The sequence below is a fragment of the Vicia villosa genome, linkage group LG7 (genome assembly GCF_029867415.1).
Source record: "Vicia villosa cultivar HV-30 ecotype Madison, WI linkage group LG7, Vvil1.0, whole genome shotgun sequence".
In the NCBI taxonomy this organism is placed as follows: Eukaryota; Viridiplantae; Streptophyta; class Magnoliopsida; order Fabales; family Fabaceae; genus Vicia; species Vicia villosa.
In genome coordinates this window covers 113,718,733-113,734,801 of record NC_081186.1, presented here as the reverse complement: position 1 = coordinate 113,734,801, position 16,069 = coordinate 113,718,733, and the positions used below count along the sequence as shown (strand labels likewise).

The 16,069-nt window shown below is 35.1% G+C and overlaps 2 protein-coding genes across 2 annotated transcripts; both read right to left on the bottom strand.

The window, feature by feature from the left end:
- Nucleotides 1–2,237: 2,237 nt before the first annotated feature.
- On the bottom strand, nt 2,238–4,858 carry LOC131616611 (protein BPS1, chloroplastic-like). The gene is made up of 2 exons (XM_058887975.1): nt 4,704–4,858; nt 2,238–3,512 (listed from the first exon to the last, which is right to left on the bottom strand). The coding sequence occupies exon 2, from the start codon at nt 3,507–3,509 to the stop codon at nt 2,445–2,447; it is 1,065 nt and encodes a 354-aa protein (XP_058743958.1). The 5' UTR covers nt 3,510–3,512; nt 4,704–4,858; the 3' UTR covers nt 2,238–2,444.
- Nucleotides 4,859–7,512: 2,654 nt separating this feature from the next.
- Nucleotides 7,513–14,612, bottom strand: LOC131620010 (uncharacterized). The gene is made up of 2 exons (XM_058891037.1): nt 12,791–14,612; nt 7,513–7,577 (listed from the first exon to the last, which is right to left on the bottom strand). Exons 1-2 carry the CDS (start codon nt 14,610–14,612, stop codon nt 7,513–7,515), a joined length of 1,887 nt encoding a protein of 628 aa, XP_058747020.1.
- Nucleotides 14,613–16,069: the final 1,457 nt, after the last annotated feature.

Here is a 16,069-nt window from a genome sequence, read left to right as displayed (position 1 = left end):
AAAACAGAATCTTTGTAAGCATGCACATGCGTTGTAAACTAAAAGCAAACCATAAAATTAATATGTATTAAATCATATCAAAATTAAAACATACAAAAAAATGTATTGATTACAATCTAAAATGCATCAAAAGATCTAGTACCACATAAATCTATAGTTGGTTCCGCCTTCGATGCTTCATTATTTTATTCTCTTTCAAGCTTCATCAACTTGGTGAACTCTATCATCCTCTCTGTAAATTGATCCGACCAAGTTTTCGCCTCAATGATTGAATGTGTTGTCCACTCAATCGATGTAGCTGAAATTGGACACCCAGGTTTCAAATAAACCTGAATAAAACGTAGACCCTTTGAAAGAAACCCTATGCACATGATGCGTTTGGCACCATTTTTAGGTGGACCACTGCGTAATAGAAAAAATGTCTCTGATAACCCATGTCTTGTAAGATCGATACACACTTGCTATCAGGTGGCTAATTTTCGGAAGCGCATCCATTTTGAAAATGGTGTCTTACCACTACGACAAGGAACAAGTGCATTTTGAGACGCATACAACTGGGTGATCCTCCTTCAAAAATGAGACGCATACAAGTGAATGATCCTCCTTTAATTTACCAAGCAATCCGGATACAGCCTGGTAACCACAATTACCATCATCCACAACATTCACAATCCGCTCAATGTGTTTATACATTAAAAGCGGCATTTCATCAACGAATTCAATCCCGGGCATTAGTGGTGGAGGTAGAGGAGGTGGTTTGCTAATGCGAGCACCGTTTTGAACACTTTTTTGAGAATTTGGAGTTAGAGAATCCGTGAAATATAAATCAACATGTTCAAAGTACGATGGAGACCGCTTTGTTGAATTGTCATCTTGGGTCGTTTTTACCTTTTTTAGAGCATCTTTGATTTTAAGCGGTTGTGAAGGAGATTTCAAATTTGTGATTTTCGGATATGCAATCTTCCTCAACTGCTCTTTGATGCAGCTTTATGGTATCATGTGCCTTCGCAAATCTATCTTAGATTATTTCCCACTCAACCTGGATGCTTATACCAACTTTAGTATCCTTCATCACACCCTCATCATCAAACCAGAGTTTTTCTAGTGACTATACACTTCATCCATACGTATCAGAGAATTAATCTTTAATTTTCTTGCAATGATACAAGCACATGGAAGACCATAAGTCTTCCTAACTGTGCATCCACACTTCGTTGAATCTGTACCTGTCTGTTCAGCTCGCTTCGCTTCGTGAAAGATGAAATTCAATGCCAGATACGCATCCAACCAATTGTGAATAGAGAATGTTGTCTTTGAATCTATGTTCTTGCACCGTTATGCTTCGACCAAATATGATTTGTATTTTTTTTGAATCTATACCTGCTGGACATTTTCGGAAACACATCTCTGAAATGTTTACTAAGTGATAAAAAAATTAAATTTAACAAATGTGACTACGGACAAGCATCTCCAAATTTACTCTTAAGTTTATTCAAAGATGTATCTCAGAACTAAATTTTATTAAAAAATAGTGTTTGGTGCGTTCGGAGATGCATCTCCAAATTCACCCAGAAATATATTTTTAATTTTCAGAGGTGTGCCCTATTTAACAAGGGTGGGATGAAAAATTACCTATGTCAATTGTGTGTGAATTATGAAAATAAAAGAGTTATGGCCATTGTGTGTGGATTATAAAAATAAGAGTTATATCAATTGTGTGTGGAGTATGAAAAGCACTCATCTTCCTTCCTTCACGCTAACACTTATATTAGTAAGAAATAGGTAGCACTTCGTTTTTAGTCCTTTTATGTGATGACACAATTAATAGTTGATTAGGAGAACATTCTTAGTAAATTTATCTTTTGTAATCCAATTCAATCAACTATTTAAGTAGCTTAATCATTAATAAGTTCATGTTTAAAAACACTCAACTTGCTCCATTTTCATTTCTAAATTCAAACTTAATCTTATCAAATCACATTTATTTTAACAAATCCAGCTATCCAATTTGGACTAAGCTATAGAAAGCATGATAGTGGTCTACTCCATTTTTGCAATGCATTTGATAGTTTAAGCAAACCAATTGAACAAGTCAATAAAACATGTGTTAAGATGTTTACGTTTATTTTCTAGAATTTGCTCAACTGTATGTTTATTTTGTTAAGAATTTCTCAATTCACTCATAAAAATCGTATGCTGATGAAAATCGTATGATCATAATTAATTAACAAGGCTCCTTAGGCATAATAAAACTTTCATATATTTTATATTGTTCGATATCACATAGAACACACTCACACATATACATTTACGCTCAACCATGCTAAAACCAGAAAATCTACCACCCAACCTACCCTTAAAACATAACAAACCAAATACTATGAATACAAACAGAAAACCCCACAACACATCAACATCTACCATATAGTTAGACTATTGTATAATCAGTAGACTACTTGCTGACCTATGTTACGGCCACCAACGACCCGATCATTTACAGTTTTGTCAAACCTCAGAGATGATAGCAAAGTATCACGGCTAGTCAAAACTGCTTGGAAGAAACCATCAACTCCCTTTGCAAGAAGATCCATTCCTTGGGAAAGCTTCTCTGCAGCCGCGCCTAGTTCCTCAACAGTCTTCAGATGTGATTCTTGCTCAACTTTGCCTTCAGTATTTACACCGCCTTGGATGGATGGATATAACTCCTGCACAACAGCATCAACCGCTTCCATCTCGTTCAACACAGAAAATTTCCCACTGGAAAACCTAACTCTAATTTCCTCATTTACAAGATTCTGCAAACTTTTGAAAGCCGGAGCCCATGAATGCATGTCGGGCACATCCAAGTCTAACAACTTCTTTGAAGAGCCAGAGAATGCAGCCGAAAATACGCTGCAAACAAATACAGTCTCCACCTTGACTCCATACATAGCTTGCATCAAGACCTTACCTTTGGCAGAGTTTTTAACCTTAGGAAGATCAAGTGATCCCACAAGACCATCTAAAATGGTGCTACATTTCTGAATTCTAGGGTTCTTAGCATTAATGTGATTCCTCCAATCATCGAGCAAAGAACATGCCCGAGGAAACGACTTTGCTGAGGCTGGTTCTAAAATGTGCAGGGCACACTTAAGCGGGAGATTGCCTTGATTCAGACGTGAAAGCTCGGAACTAAATGCGTTGCAAATGTCTAGTAACTTTGTACTTATGTCAAAGTAGACATCAACCCATTTGTCATCCCAAACACTCACAGGCAGGTCAAGTTCTATTATAAGGGTACGTATGTCATTATGGGATTCACAAAGTGAATTCATAGCCGAAGTCATCCAAGACAAGCTGAGGATTTCATCCTTGCTTTTGGGCATAAGTTTCCTTAGCCTCTCGGCTAATGTTGCCTCAAAACCTTGTAGTACTTCATGTAACTTAGGAGATGTGAGAGAACCTTTATGCGACTTCATCCGGAAAGGATTTCCAAACAGGGAGAAAGGTCGGGAACGTGGATAACTCATTTACTGCATCAGCAAAATTGGAAGGTAAGATATCTTTAAATTGCAACATTCATAAAACCCACATATTATAGTAAATCATCACAAAATGCAGTTTCCAATGAAATCTAAGTGCAACAAACTCAAATTATAACTACAAATCAACATATCAAAACCAAACTTATAGAACATAGTTATTTAACCCGGTTTCATTAAAATCCAAATAAAAAAGAAAATCTACCCAAACCAAATTGATAGTTGTTGAAAATCAATTCTAATATCATGTTTGGTTTGTCATTGATAACCCAATAACCAGTGCACTGGAGCATAGAGACACATGATTGGTTTGTACATGCTAATTTCCATTTCTAAACTAAAAATCCAATCTAAGATTGGTTATTTATGAAACACGGACACGACACTGCCATGTTGACACCAGTAACAATTTTAATAAATAAATAAATAAATTAATAACTCTATTCCTCTCCTTTGTTTGGTTTTACATTAAATATATGTGTAATAGATTATTCATACAATTAGTATAAAAAATAGTCAAATAGGGGTTATCCCGCTATCCCATTTTCGGGGTCGGCCGCTCTGCTCTGCTATCTGGGATTGATAACTCTGATTGTCATAAGATTAAAACAAGTTAGGTGCGGTTTTCGATACCATATTCTCTGCAGTTTATTTCAATTCAGTTCGGTTATTCTTAAAATATGAAACTCAAAACCCTAATGAAAATCCACAAGTCAAAATCATAAATCAGCCACTTCAGGAACCATAGACAAGCGTCTAACAACAAAAACAAAATACAGATCTATAAAAAAATAACCGTTGACCTTCAATTTCATCATAAGCATATTCAGATCTAAAACAAAAACTTCAAAACTTCAAACAACACCACTCAAATTCAAGCATAGAATCATAAAATCAAAATAAACAAATAAAAAAACAACAAAAAAAAACCTCAACCAAACAAAACAAAAAATTAAAAAAAAAAAAAAAAAAAAAAGCCAAATCATCTTCAATCTCATAAAATACAATTAGATCGTCGAATAATAAACCGATTAAACCGGACAAATTCAACAATCATCAAATTAACTCACAAAATTTCAAAACAAAAAAATAAATAAATAATTTCAGATATTTTCCATCAACAAAAAGAACAAGTTAATTTATTTGCAGAAAACATAAAATCAAAGAGTAGAAGATTTTCACCTGAGATGAGAAAATCGAAAGAGAAAACGGAAAAGTTTGGAGAGATTCGGTAGCAAAGAACTTTTCGTCTCTATGAAGCGTTTAGATTATTATGTGGTGGGTGAAGTTCTTGGTTTGTTGTAGATAGAATGGGAAAGGGGGTTTTGATATATCTACCGTGGTTGTTGGATTTTTAGGGTACGGGAGGACACGTGGAGATATGTGATTTGGCTGTTGTGAAATTATGTGCCTTTATTGTATTTCTATTTTTTTTCTACTCGTTTTTTATATGACGCCGGTATCCGAGAAGGTTCATTTTTTTAATTATCTTTTTCTTTTTCAAACGACTTGTTATTTTACGCGGGCCGTTGATTAATTATTAATGATTAGAATAGAATAAAAATTTATTTTTTCTTTTGGAAAATAAAGTAGGCCTAAGCCAAACAAAAACAAATATGGCACTAACTAGGATGGCGTACATGGGTTATGGGTTGGGTGAAACCAACAACCCAAGAAAATGGGTTGGATTATTGGAAGCATATGGTTTTCAAATAAAAAATTATCAAGGTTTAAAAACACTTGTAGTCTTCTATTTAGGTGATTTTAATATTTTGGTCATTTGTTTGGGTGATTTTAACATTGTGATCTTCCATTTTAAAATTTAATTTTTTTTTAGTTCTTATACTTTTTTTTTAGATTTTTTTTTATCCCTCTCGACTTTTGCATATGTGGTCTTCTCATTTATAAGGTGGCAGTTCAATCAAGACCGGCCCTGGGCCAAGGCAAGCAGGCCCATAGCCCAGGGCCTCAAATAAGTAGGGGCCTCAATTAAGGGAGGTGTATCCAAGAAATTATAGACTGAAATAATAATAAATATATTTATTAGGGAAATACTTTATACTCCCTCCGTCCCAAATTATAAGAGATATTCAATGAATCAAAAAAGAGAATTTCTCTTATAATTTGGGATAGAGGGAGTATTAATTAGTGGTTATAGCCCAGCGGTTTGGGCCTTTCTTGGATAGCTTGTGCTCCCGGTTCGAATCCTTTGTGCTACAGAATTTTCAATTTTTTTTACACCACTTTAGCAGAGTAATATCAATTTATTCTGTTTTTGTCTTAGCAAATCTTTTTTTTTCTCAAATTTCTATGATAATTAGTATCTTTTAAATTTTATTTATAAAATAATTTTAAAATTTGTATATAATTATTGTAATCTTTATAATTTTATTTTAAATTGTTTTTGTATAAATTGTAGAGACTATTTATATGTTCTAATTAAATATTTAAAAGTTTGTCATACAATTAACTCATTTATTATCAAATTTTTATGATGAAATCAAATTTATTATAATTAGTGCTTTGATTTATTATTTTTCTTATATAAAAATAAATTTTTTACGAATAAGGTAAACCTGCGTATTAGGGTCAGAATATGATTTACGCCTGCTCCTACATTTTCTAGCCAAATGATTTGATTTCCCGCAATTAAAACAAGATAAAACGTCACTTTCATTTTTTTTAGATGGTGTATGTTGTCTCGAAATTGGAGCAATGAAGACACCTAAAAGATTTTGATTCTTAATTCAGTCATTCATATTTCGATTTTGAATTTTTTAATGATTTGTAGATGACTACTTATCAGTTTTTTATTGTTAGAAACAATCAAGACTTTATCTTTTTTATCTTGTCTCTGAGATTTTTCTTTATTTTGGAGAAAATAGTAAAACGTCTATATTTTGTAAGGGGCCCATTTATTTATTTGCCCTGGGCCTCTAAAAAGTCGGGACCGGCCCTGAGTTCAATAGTGGCGTTATGTTAGCATTTATGACTTGTTCATTTCTATCCCATTGAGAATTGCAATAAAGTTTTACTTGACTTGTTCATTGTTATTCCATTGAGAACTTCTTTTCGTCATCTTCACAACAAATGAACGAATTGAAACTTAAAAAGGAGTGTGTGGTTTCAGCTTGAATGAGAGAACAACTTGATAATGTATGGTTTCGATTGAGCGAACAATTAAGAATTATGCTTCGATTGGTTTGATTGAAGGAGAATTGAGAAGTTAGGACTATGGTTCAGTTACGGAAACTGAGGGAAAAAGAAGATTGTCCGTGTTCTGCACATGAATTGAAAATAAGAGTCTTCATTTATTTCATATATCAATTGAAAATTCACTTTTTAACATTTATTTATTAACTTTGTAGTAAATAAATAGGTTGTAATTAGAAAATAAATTATTTCCTTTAAAAAAATTTGACTTGTGAATTACCACGTCATAAATGAGAAGGCCACAAATGCAAAAGTCAAAGAGGACCAAAAAAATCACATAAAAAGTGAACTATAGAAACCAAAAAGTTGGGTTTTGAAACAGGGGACCAAAATGTTAAAATCACCAAAATATATGGATCAAAAGTGCATTTAATTCAATTATCAATTAGATTTTGGATAAATTCATACTCAATTTATTAAACTCATGATTTATTAGGTGACTATAATTTTTGTTTTTTGTTGTGTAATTTGATTAGTGATAACTTTGACGTATTTTGGCCAAACACAATCCAAATGACTGACATACATACATCCCTAAGTAATAATACAAGAGAAATAAATCTCCTAACACTCAACAAAAACAAAAAAATTTAAAAAACTAGCTTCAATTAAGTAGGAAAATGCTATTAAATTCATAAGTAGATTTAATAAAGTTTGATTCATTTTTACACATAGGGTTGACAAACCAGCATGTCCGCCTCATTTATTCCTGCTCAGTGCTCTGCAAAAACCCATAAAAATTATATCAGAGTGGAACAGACGTAGTAGAAGGTGCTGACTAAAACCATGGTTTGTCTTGAAAAAAAGGGTGGGGCGGGTCTAAAGGCCCTGCACCCCTAAAACCTACAATTTGTAAAATTCATGTTAATGTTTGCATTGCAAAAGTCAGCAAAAATAAGAATGGTGAATATAATAGTGGGTGTTAACCTAAAACTTGGATCCGCCCTTGAATCTGCCCTGTGGAAAAAATACAGTCAAAACGAGCTTGCTTAGCTGGCCTGGACCATTTTGTCACCCCAAGTCACGTTTATTATGGGTTAAAGCACACACATTTTCTTCAAGATAAACATTAGAAATTTTATTTCTCACTTGAACCCTATCAATTTTCTAATTTGATGAACAAGTATGAAATCAACAAAACTGACTGGCTGCTCAAGGATTAAACTAGTAACCATGACCTTTGAATTTATGTGGACTTTCTTGTATCCTTTAGGTTGCGCCAAATGTGATCCTTCAAGCACCTCGTAATTTTGCAACATGTGCATTACAACTATACAATAACTTTGAGTATCCACAAAGCAACTAAACCCACTAATCAGACCATATGTATTTTAAAAAAACAATGTTTTCATTGATGGATTTTAAAAAAACAATGTTTTCATTGATGGATATTTTCTTTTTAACATGAAAAGATTCATGTTTTCTTCAATATATAAAATTCATTTTAAATAAATATTTAATTATCATATATTATTTGGATAAATAATTTATACAACAATAGTTTCGGGTCGACCAAAGGATCAATACAATCGAAATAATACAGAGATCCAATCCAACCCAAGTGTTAATTAGGCGGCGAGAAAATGTACATTCACTTTGGGATGTCAGATAAGAGTACGCCTCTCTTTCTCATATTCGTTGTCGATCTACATCTAACGGTTGCTTGCAATTAATATTCAATCAATTATGAGTGGTTATAATTGTATCTATTTCATAAGAGTGATCCCGAGTCACTCAAGTGTTACTCTCATTCACACTTTCTTAGTTCCATCTCTCTCAAATATTGACTTGGCAGTAGAGCGTTAACCTTGCAGGTACCTCATCTCTAGGGGTGGCGAAATGGGCTCATCCCATAGGGTATGCTTGTTTTGTCCGCCCTATAGTGCAAGACGGATCAGGGTTTTAGGCCATCATCCTTTAATGTGCCTTCCTCACCCGCCCTTTTTTTACGTGTTTTTGCGTGTGCAGGCATTAATATAATTTTTTGTATTTTTAGGCTTTAAATTTTTAGTGTATGTGGTCCTGCCTATCTCGCCCACCTTTTTACAGCGGTACGGAACAAGGTTTTAAGTTCGCACCTCTACCATGTTCGCCCTCCCCGCCGTATTTTTTGCATACTTTTGAGGGGCGGACCTAAACGGCACGGACATGCCCGTTTGTCACCCCTACTTATCTCTAATCATCATAGATTTCTACCAACGTATTATAAGTCCTTCTACGATGGTTATCTTAAACCTACCATTAATTACCTATTGTAGTACAAAATAATGGCACTGTCTATGATAATCTTTTACTGACTCTCACGAATTTCTCAATATATTTTTCTAATCTTCTTTGTTGCACCATCGCAAGTGCTTTTATTAACTGCTTTGGTCATTAGTTCTGATTTTTAACCTTCTTGCAAACATTTTATGATATCGTATGCAATGGCCGAGTCCAAGGCAATTCGATTTATGACTCACTGCAACATAGTTCTTGTGTTTGATGTTCGATCAATGTTCCACATGTTTCATGATACCACATTATTAATTCTCATTCTCACAACTAAAGAACCTCCTCTACACCAAGACGTACATGCTCTGATATTGATTACTTTGTCGATTACGATGTCACGTTAGGTTCCAAATTCTCAACCAATTGCTCAAAAATATATTTAAATTTCTCCATTCCATCAATAATTTCCACTCCAACCTTTATAATATCAACATTAGTCTTTTCCTTCATAATTGTTTGAATCCTTCAAACCAGAGTTATCACATAACCTTCACTAACTCCAAACCATGTTAGGACTTTTCAATGATAATAAACTCATGATGAACATCTACAACCTAGTGTGATAGCATAACACAGGCTTCCTCACTAAGAGACTCATATGCATCAAAGAGAATTAGTAGAAATTTCATTCTCACATTGCAACTCACCTAGAGGTTATGCAACATTGTCACTCTGGAATTCGTTCTGAGGGGCACTTATGTCAACATTGAATCACAACCAAAAAGAGTGAAAGAGTTTCTAGAGAGACGTTAGCATAATCCCCATAGGTATAATTCTCTTCCTCATGACCCTAGAGACAAGGATAACATCCATACACCATTCGAGGATTGTCATCTCAAGAGATATTCTTAACACCATTTTCATAGAGATGGTGGGTATAATACAACCTTTAATTCCTTCATCCAACATAGAAAAAAGTTAATTAATTCCTTCGCAAAGAGCAGAAGGATTTTCATTTATAATTTAATAATAATACATTATATTATTATTATTATTAAATTAAAGAAAAATGAAATAAATTAATTAATTTCTAAAACTAATTTATAATTTATTAACAGACCAACTAATTATTATTAAATCATAAAATAATAAGATTTTATTAGGATGGTGGTCAACAATAGTCATTTTTAATTTAAATTAACTTTTCAAATAAGTTATTTATATTTTATTTAATGAATTTATTTATTTTTAAAATATTTACCATACAAAATATATTGATTAAAATATACTCTTTAAAAAATATTTAATATTTAATATACAAAAGGATTAGATGAATATCAGTCCACTAAAAATATATTAATAAATTGATCGAATGGTTATTATGCTTAATGACTACATTTGATTGATTTTACTTCTTTTTTTTTTTAAAATTAATAGATTTTTTATTTATCTAATCCATTTATTTTGTCATTCATATATTTAGTACATTTATCTTATATAAAATCATAAACCATATTAAAAAGAGGAATATTTTGTAAAGGTTTATGCAAATATTTAGCATTTTTATAATATCGAATTTAGAGTGAATGAAGCAATGCATGTACAAGGTGAGAGAGAACAACTAATCTTTTCAATTATTTTAAAATGGGAAAAGATATTTGTACACCACTTTGTACAACTACACCGTATAAGTATGGCAAAAATATACTACTTTTATATTTTTATTAATTTATATTATCTTGAAATTTGTGCAACCAACCCATTGCCTTGTTATTTCTAATGGTGTATATACGGTGTAATAAAAGACCGGTGTAAAAATAGCAGAACTCTTTTAAAATAGAGTTTATATAATATAGTAATTGTGATATTTCATTTGAAACAAAAGTCATATTTGGTGTGATGGGATATATATTCGGAAAATAAATCTAAATAACCATGTTTAATAATTTATTTACACCAAAAACCATCTTTTCGGAGAAATTACCTGTATGACCAGGTTTCAGAGGTGGTCTCCACATAGGAGCCACCTCAGGTGGCGCCAAAGAGTAATCTCTCCTAACCTATGCGCCACCCAGGGTGACATCAATGTACATTTTTTCCTTTTTAGCCACCTAGGGTGGCGCCTATGCACATTTCTTTTCTTTTTTTGTTTTTTTTTTTTGTTTTTTTTTAATGTTTATATACTATTTTTTTTTATAATTTTTTTTATTTATTAATAAAATTGTTTTAAACATAAATAAATAAATTATATTTTGTTTTTTTTATTTATTAATAAAATTGTTTTTATTTTAAAGTATTAAAAAATATATATATTAAATTGCAACAGATAAGATCAGTGAATCAGCTAACTCGAGCGTCCACGGAAAAGAGTAGTTCATTCATTAATTAAAAGGTACATAGAAAATAACCAACAAAAAAAGATAAAGTAAAACATCTAAGAAATTACCACGGTTAAAACAATGTCATTAGGTCCATGCATCATTTGAATGGCATCAATGTCGTATTCCACGTTATCCCAGAAAGTTATCGTTGCTCCAGTCACATCATCAGCCCTTGTTTTAAGCCTCTTGATGCTTCTTATCTGTTCGCCGGCCTCGTACTCCCCCTCTAAAAATCTCAGGAGAGTCCTCTTGAGTTGCTCGACGGAAGAGATATTCCAAAACATAACCGGCATGGGAGGTTTGACGGCGGAGAATATGACATGTCTGTTCCTTCTGCGATACTCCGGTTCAGGTTCGGCACGCCATGTTGATCTCCGGGGCGGCAACTCTGTTGTCCGGTGACATCCATCTGGCCTAATGGTTGTCCGGCGAGGCATGGTTGTGTTTGTGTGATTGTTTGGTATTTGGAGTTTGTGTATCTGTGTGTAAACTCAACCATAGGAGCCCCTAATTTATAATAGTAGTGGGTAGAAAAAATTAATGATGTTGCGTACTGTTTACAAGCACGCCTAACATGTATGATAAATGTAGACACACTGATCAATGACTGACTTGATGGAGCTGGACGAAAGCATGCGTATTTGACTGTCCAAAATAAAGAGTGGCAGTATGGGCCATGAAGACAAATTCACAACGAGACAAAGACATAACTAGTTGATTTAATAAAGGATAATACAAATACATAACCAATAGAAATAGAAATACAAATACAAATACAAATACAAATACAAATACAAATACAAATACAAATACAAATACAAATACTAATACTAATACAAATACAAAAACATTATCAATAAAAATACAGATACAAAATACAAATGACATACAACTAATTGTTGGTGGAATTTGATCCACGGTTAGGACATGTATTTTTATTGTGCCCGACTTCACGACATATGCTACACTTTCGTACCATTTTCTCATGATCCATCTCGGTTGTGATCCGGGTGCTGTTCGGACGACCTCTTTTCTTTCTCTGCATGTTATCATTATGCCAAACCACGTCCCCTTCATACGCAGGCCAATAATCCTCCTTTGCCATCACTTGAAATGAGTTGTTGTACACCCCGAGCAAGGTATCCGCCTTGTAAATGGGAGATAAAAGTGCTAACGGATCTTGATGCGCATACGAACATGCTGCAATTACATGAGAGCATGGCATCCGAAAGGCTTGAAACTTTCCACAATCGCACCACCCTTCATCTATAAGAACCCTGTATTGTTGTCTCGGAAGGCCCTCGTTATGGTCAATCGTTTCTTTAACACTGAAGGTCCGGTTGAATCAATCGAAAGATGTCACAATGTGGCTGTTGGCTTTGGCAGATTGCTCTTTCATGAATTTGACGCATGTTTCGCTCCATAATTGTCCGGATTCTATAACTGCATTCCAACGCTCACCTCTTCTTGCGAAAAGAGAAGCCATCCTATAGTATGTTGCTTCCACCAAGGCAGTAATCGGAAGGTGTTTGATGCCCTTAAACACCCCGTTCATAGACTCCACAAGATTCGTAGTCATGTGCCCCCATTGCTTCCCATTGTCGTATGATCTGGTCCATTTCTCTCTAGCAAGATTGTCTACCCATCTGCCTGCATCTGGATTTGCCGCTACAATTTCATGTCGATAATATTGGAACGTCGGTTGAGTCAACGCATATCCGGCATTGACAAGAGTCTTCCGAAGAGCCCTGTCCTTTATCTCCCGCATGAAAATTTGTGCGATGTGTCGAATACAGTAAACATGCGTTGATGTAGGGTTTTGCCACCCGTTTGCTAGATTGTTGTACGCACTCTCGATGGCAGCATGTCTGTCTGAAATCAAGCAAAGTCCAGGTTGGGGGGCAACGTGTGTCCGAAGATTTATGAGAAAGAAACCCCAACCTCCAGCAGTTTCTCCTTCCACAAGAGCGAAAGCAACAGGAAAGATGTTACTATTTCCGTCTTGAGCCACAACCATCAACATGGTGCCTTTATATTTTCCGTACAACCAAGTTCCATCTATTTGAAGAATTGGTTTGCAATATGAAAATCCTTGTACACATGGGCGGAAAGCCCAGAAGAGCCTGTGGAATATCACATTTCCTTGAAGTGATGTTCCGTCTGGAGATTGCGCCGGAAGGGTCTCTAAAATAGTAACAGTTCCAGGAGCATAAATTTGAAGCGCATATAAGAAATGTGGGAGTCGTTTATACGAATCCTCCCAATTTCCATACACAACTTCGATCGCCTTGGTCTTCGCCAGCCACGCCTTTCTATAAGACGGAGTGTAGTTGTACGTTGCAACGATATGAGAGATTATCGTTTTCACCTTTAACGATGGATCTTTTTCAACTAAAGGCAAGATTTCTTGACAAATGATGTCATAACTTAGCTTACGGTGATCTTGTGAAACATTTGTGTTAACACATGTGTGATCTTGGGAAATATATCCTATAACCCATGAGTCACTTCTTTTCCTGTATGATGCATGCAACCTGAATCCACAATCAGTGTTTCTACAGTAAATTTTGTACCTTTCGACATTGGCGCGATCAACTCTAAAATCAACATTGTTTGCCATATGAAATCTTTTTATGGCCATGATACATGACTCCTTAGAACGAAATTTGTCTCCTACTTTTAACCGTTGATTTGTTTGGGTGTATGGATCATAGAAAATATCAGTCGATGGTTCGTCATCCCCATCAAAATTCAGGTTCCTCATGTGCACTGGAGGCATATGCACTTGATCTCGTGGTACAACAACTTCCGGTTCATCTTCACTTTCCTCGTTTACCAGGTTATCAACTTCTATTTCCGGTGCTTCTTCTTCTTCATCTACAACGTCGACCTCTGCTTGCTCGTCTCCAAGTGCATCAATGACTTGTGACTGAACCATTTGCGGGGGTTGAACTTCTGGTAGAGTAACATACAGTTCTATGCATTTGTAACCAGAATACTCATGATTGGCAAACATATTCTGCATGTCTTCATCGTCTTTGATCTCAACTTGGATAAACTTGACCGGGTTGTCTCCACGAAGAAATCGATATTGGTAAAAAATCTGGGATACACCACCCATTGCAAGCTTCGTCTCTAATCCCCCTTTGAAGTAACTGAAATTTGCTTTTCTGCTTAAACAAAATCGTTTGACCTCAGTGTTTCTAAACAGAAAACCAACTTCTTCGTTGTCATAGGTCTCGCCAAAAACATGAGCGTTGATAATGTATTGTGGAGGGGCCATTGTTGAGTGGGTAGAGAGTTTTATTTCAGATGTGTAATCAGATGTGTAATGTGTTGTGTTATTTTACACGTTATAGGCTTCCTTTATGTAGACGAACATTGAGTGGTGACAATTATGAAGGCGAATACTATACAATCACATGCGTACTGAGTTGATTTGATGAATGCATGACACTGCTGCACACCAGACTGTTTCACAATTGATTTGAGGTATGCATGACACTGCTGAACTGCTGCACAGTCGACTTGACCAGACACAACCATACTGTACAATCACATGGGAATAAAGTTAATGGAAAATGAATGCCTGAATCGTCACAAATGTACTGAGTTGATTTGAGGTGTGCTTGACACTGGTGAACTGCAGCACAGTCGACTTGATCAGACTCCATCACACTGTACAATCACATGCGAAGACTGTATGCTAATTATTTTCGGTGAAACAACGGCTAGAAAACCCTAAACCCTAAAAATACTAAAATTAACCAAGAAAACCCTAACCCTAATTTTTTTTTTAAAAAAAATATGGTTGCATGTAGGCGCCACCTGGGGTGGCGCATTAGTTCATTTTTTCCCAGCATGGCGCCACCTGGGGTGGCGCATTAGTTCAATTTTTTTTTGCCCTAATTTTGTCTAGTGGTCCCCACTGCCAAAACCCTAATCTGATCCGCCAGCATGTGATCTACCTGCATCGAAATACTGTATGCATGCATGCCTAGACAATTCAGCACCGAACACGGGATGCAGGCCTAGTCTATTCTGCCAGAAACAATTAATGCATGCATGCTTAGACAAAGTCAGCACAAAACACGGGAATGCATGGTCATTTCAACACAGAATGCATGTGAACCCATCTTTATCACTTTGATATCTGTATCACATGCATGCTCACCACTTGGCCCTCATGCACTTAACATCAGCAACCACCAACCCTCTATAAATACTCTCATAGACTTGCTTTCTTTTCACCAACATATATTCTTCTTCTTCAAAAAACCACTTTGCATTTTCAAATCCGCATAAAACTTAAAGAGTTCTTGAAAATGGCTCAACAACTTCTTACCATGGGTGAAACACACAGAGGAACTAGAGCGAATTTGGCGACCTATGTAAGTTTATACTTATTTATTTCTAAACACCTATGCGTATATGATATCCAGTTTAATCGATTTATTTGTGGTTCTTAGGCTGTTGACCGATTCCGTACATGTTCTCACGCTTATGTTGAACCCGACGAGAGGATTATTCCGAATCTCCAAGCATGTGGCTTCGGACATATCATAAAAGTCAACAACAACACCATAGACAGAAAATTCATCCTTGCCTTACAAGAGCGATGGAGGCCTGAAACCCACATGTTTCATCTTCCAATAGGTGAGTGTACTGTTACTCTAGAGGATGTTTATATGTTACTTGGTCTGCCCATTGATGGCAAGGCTGTTAATGGATCTGTTCAAC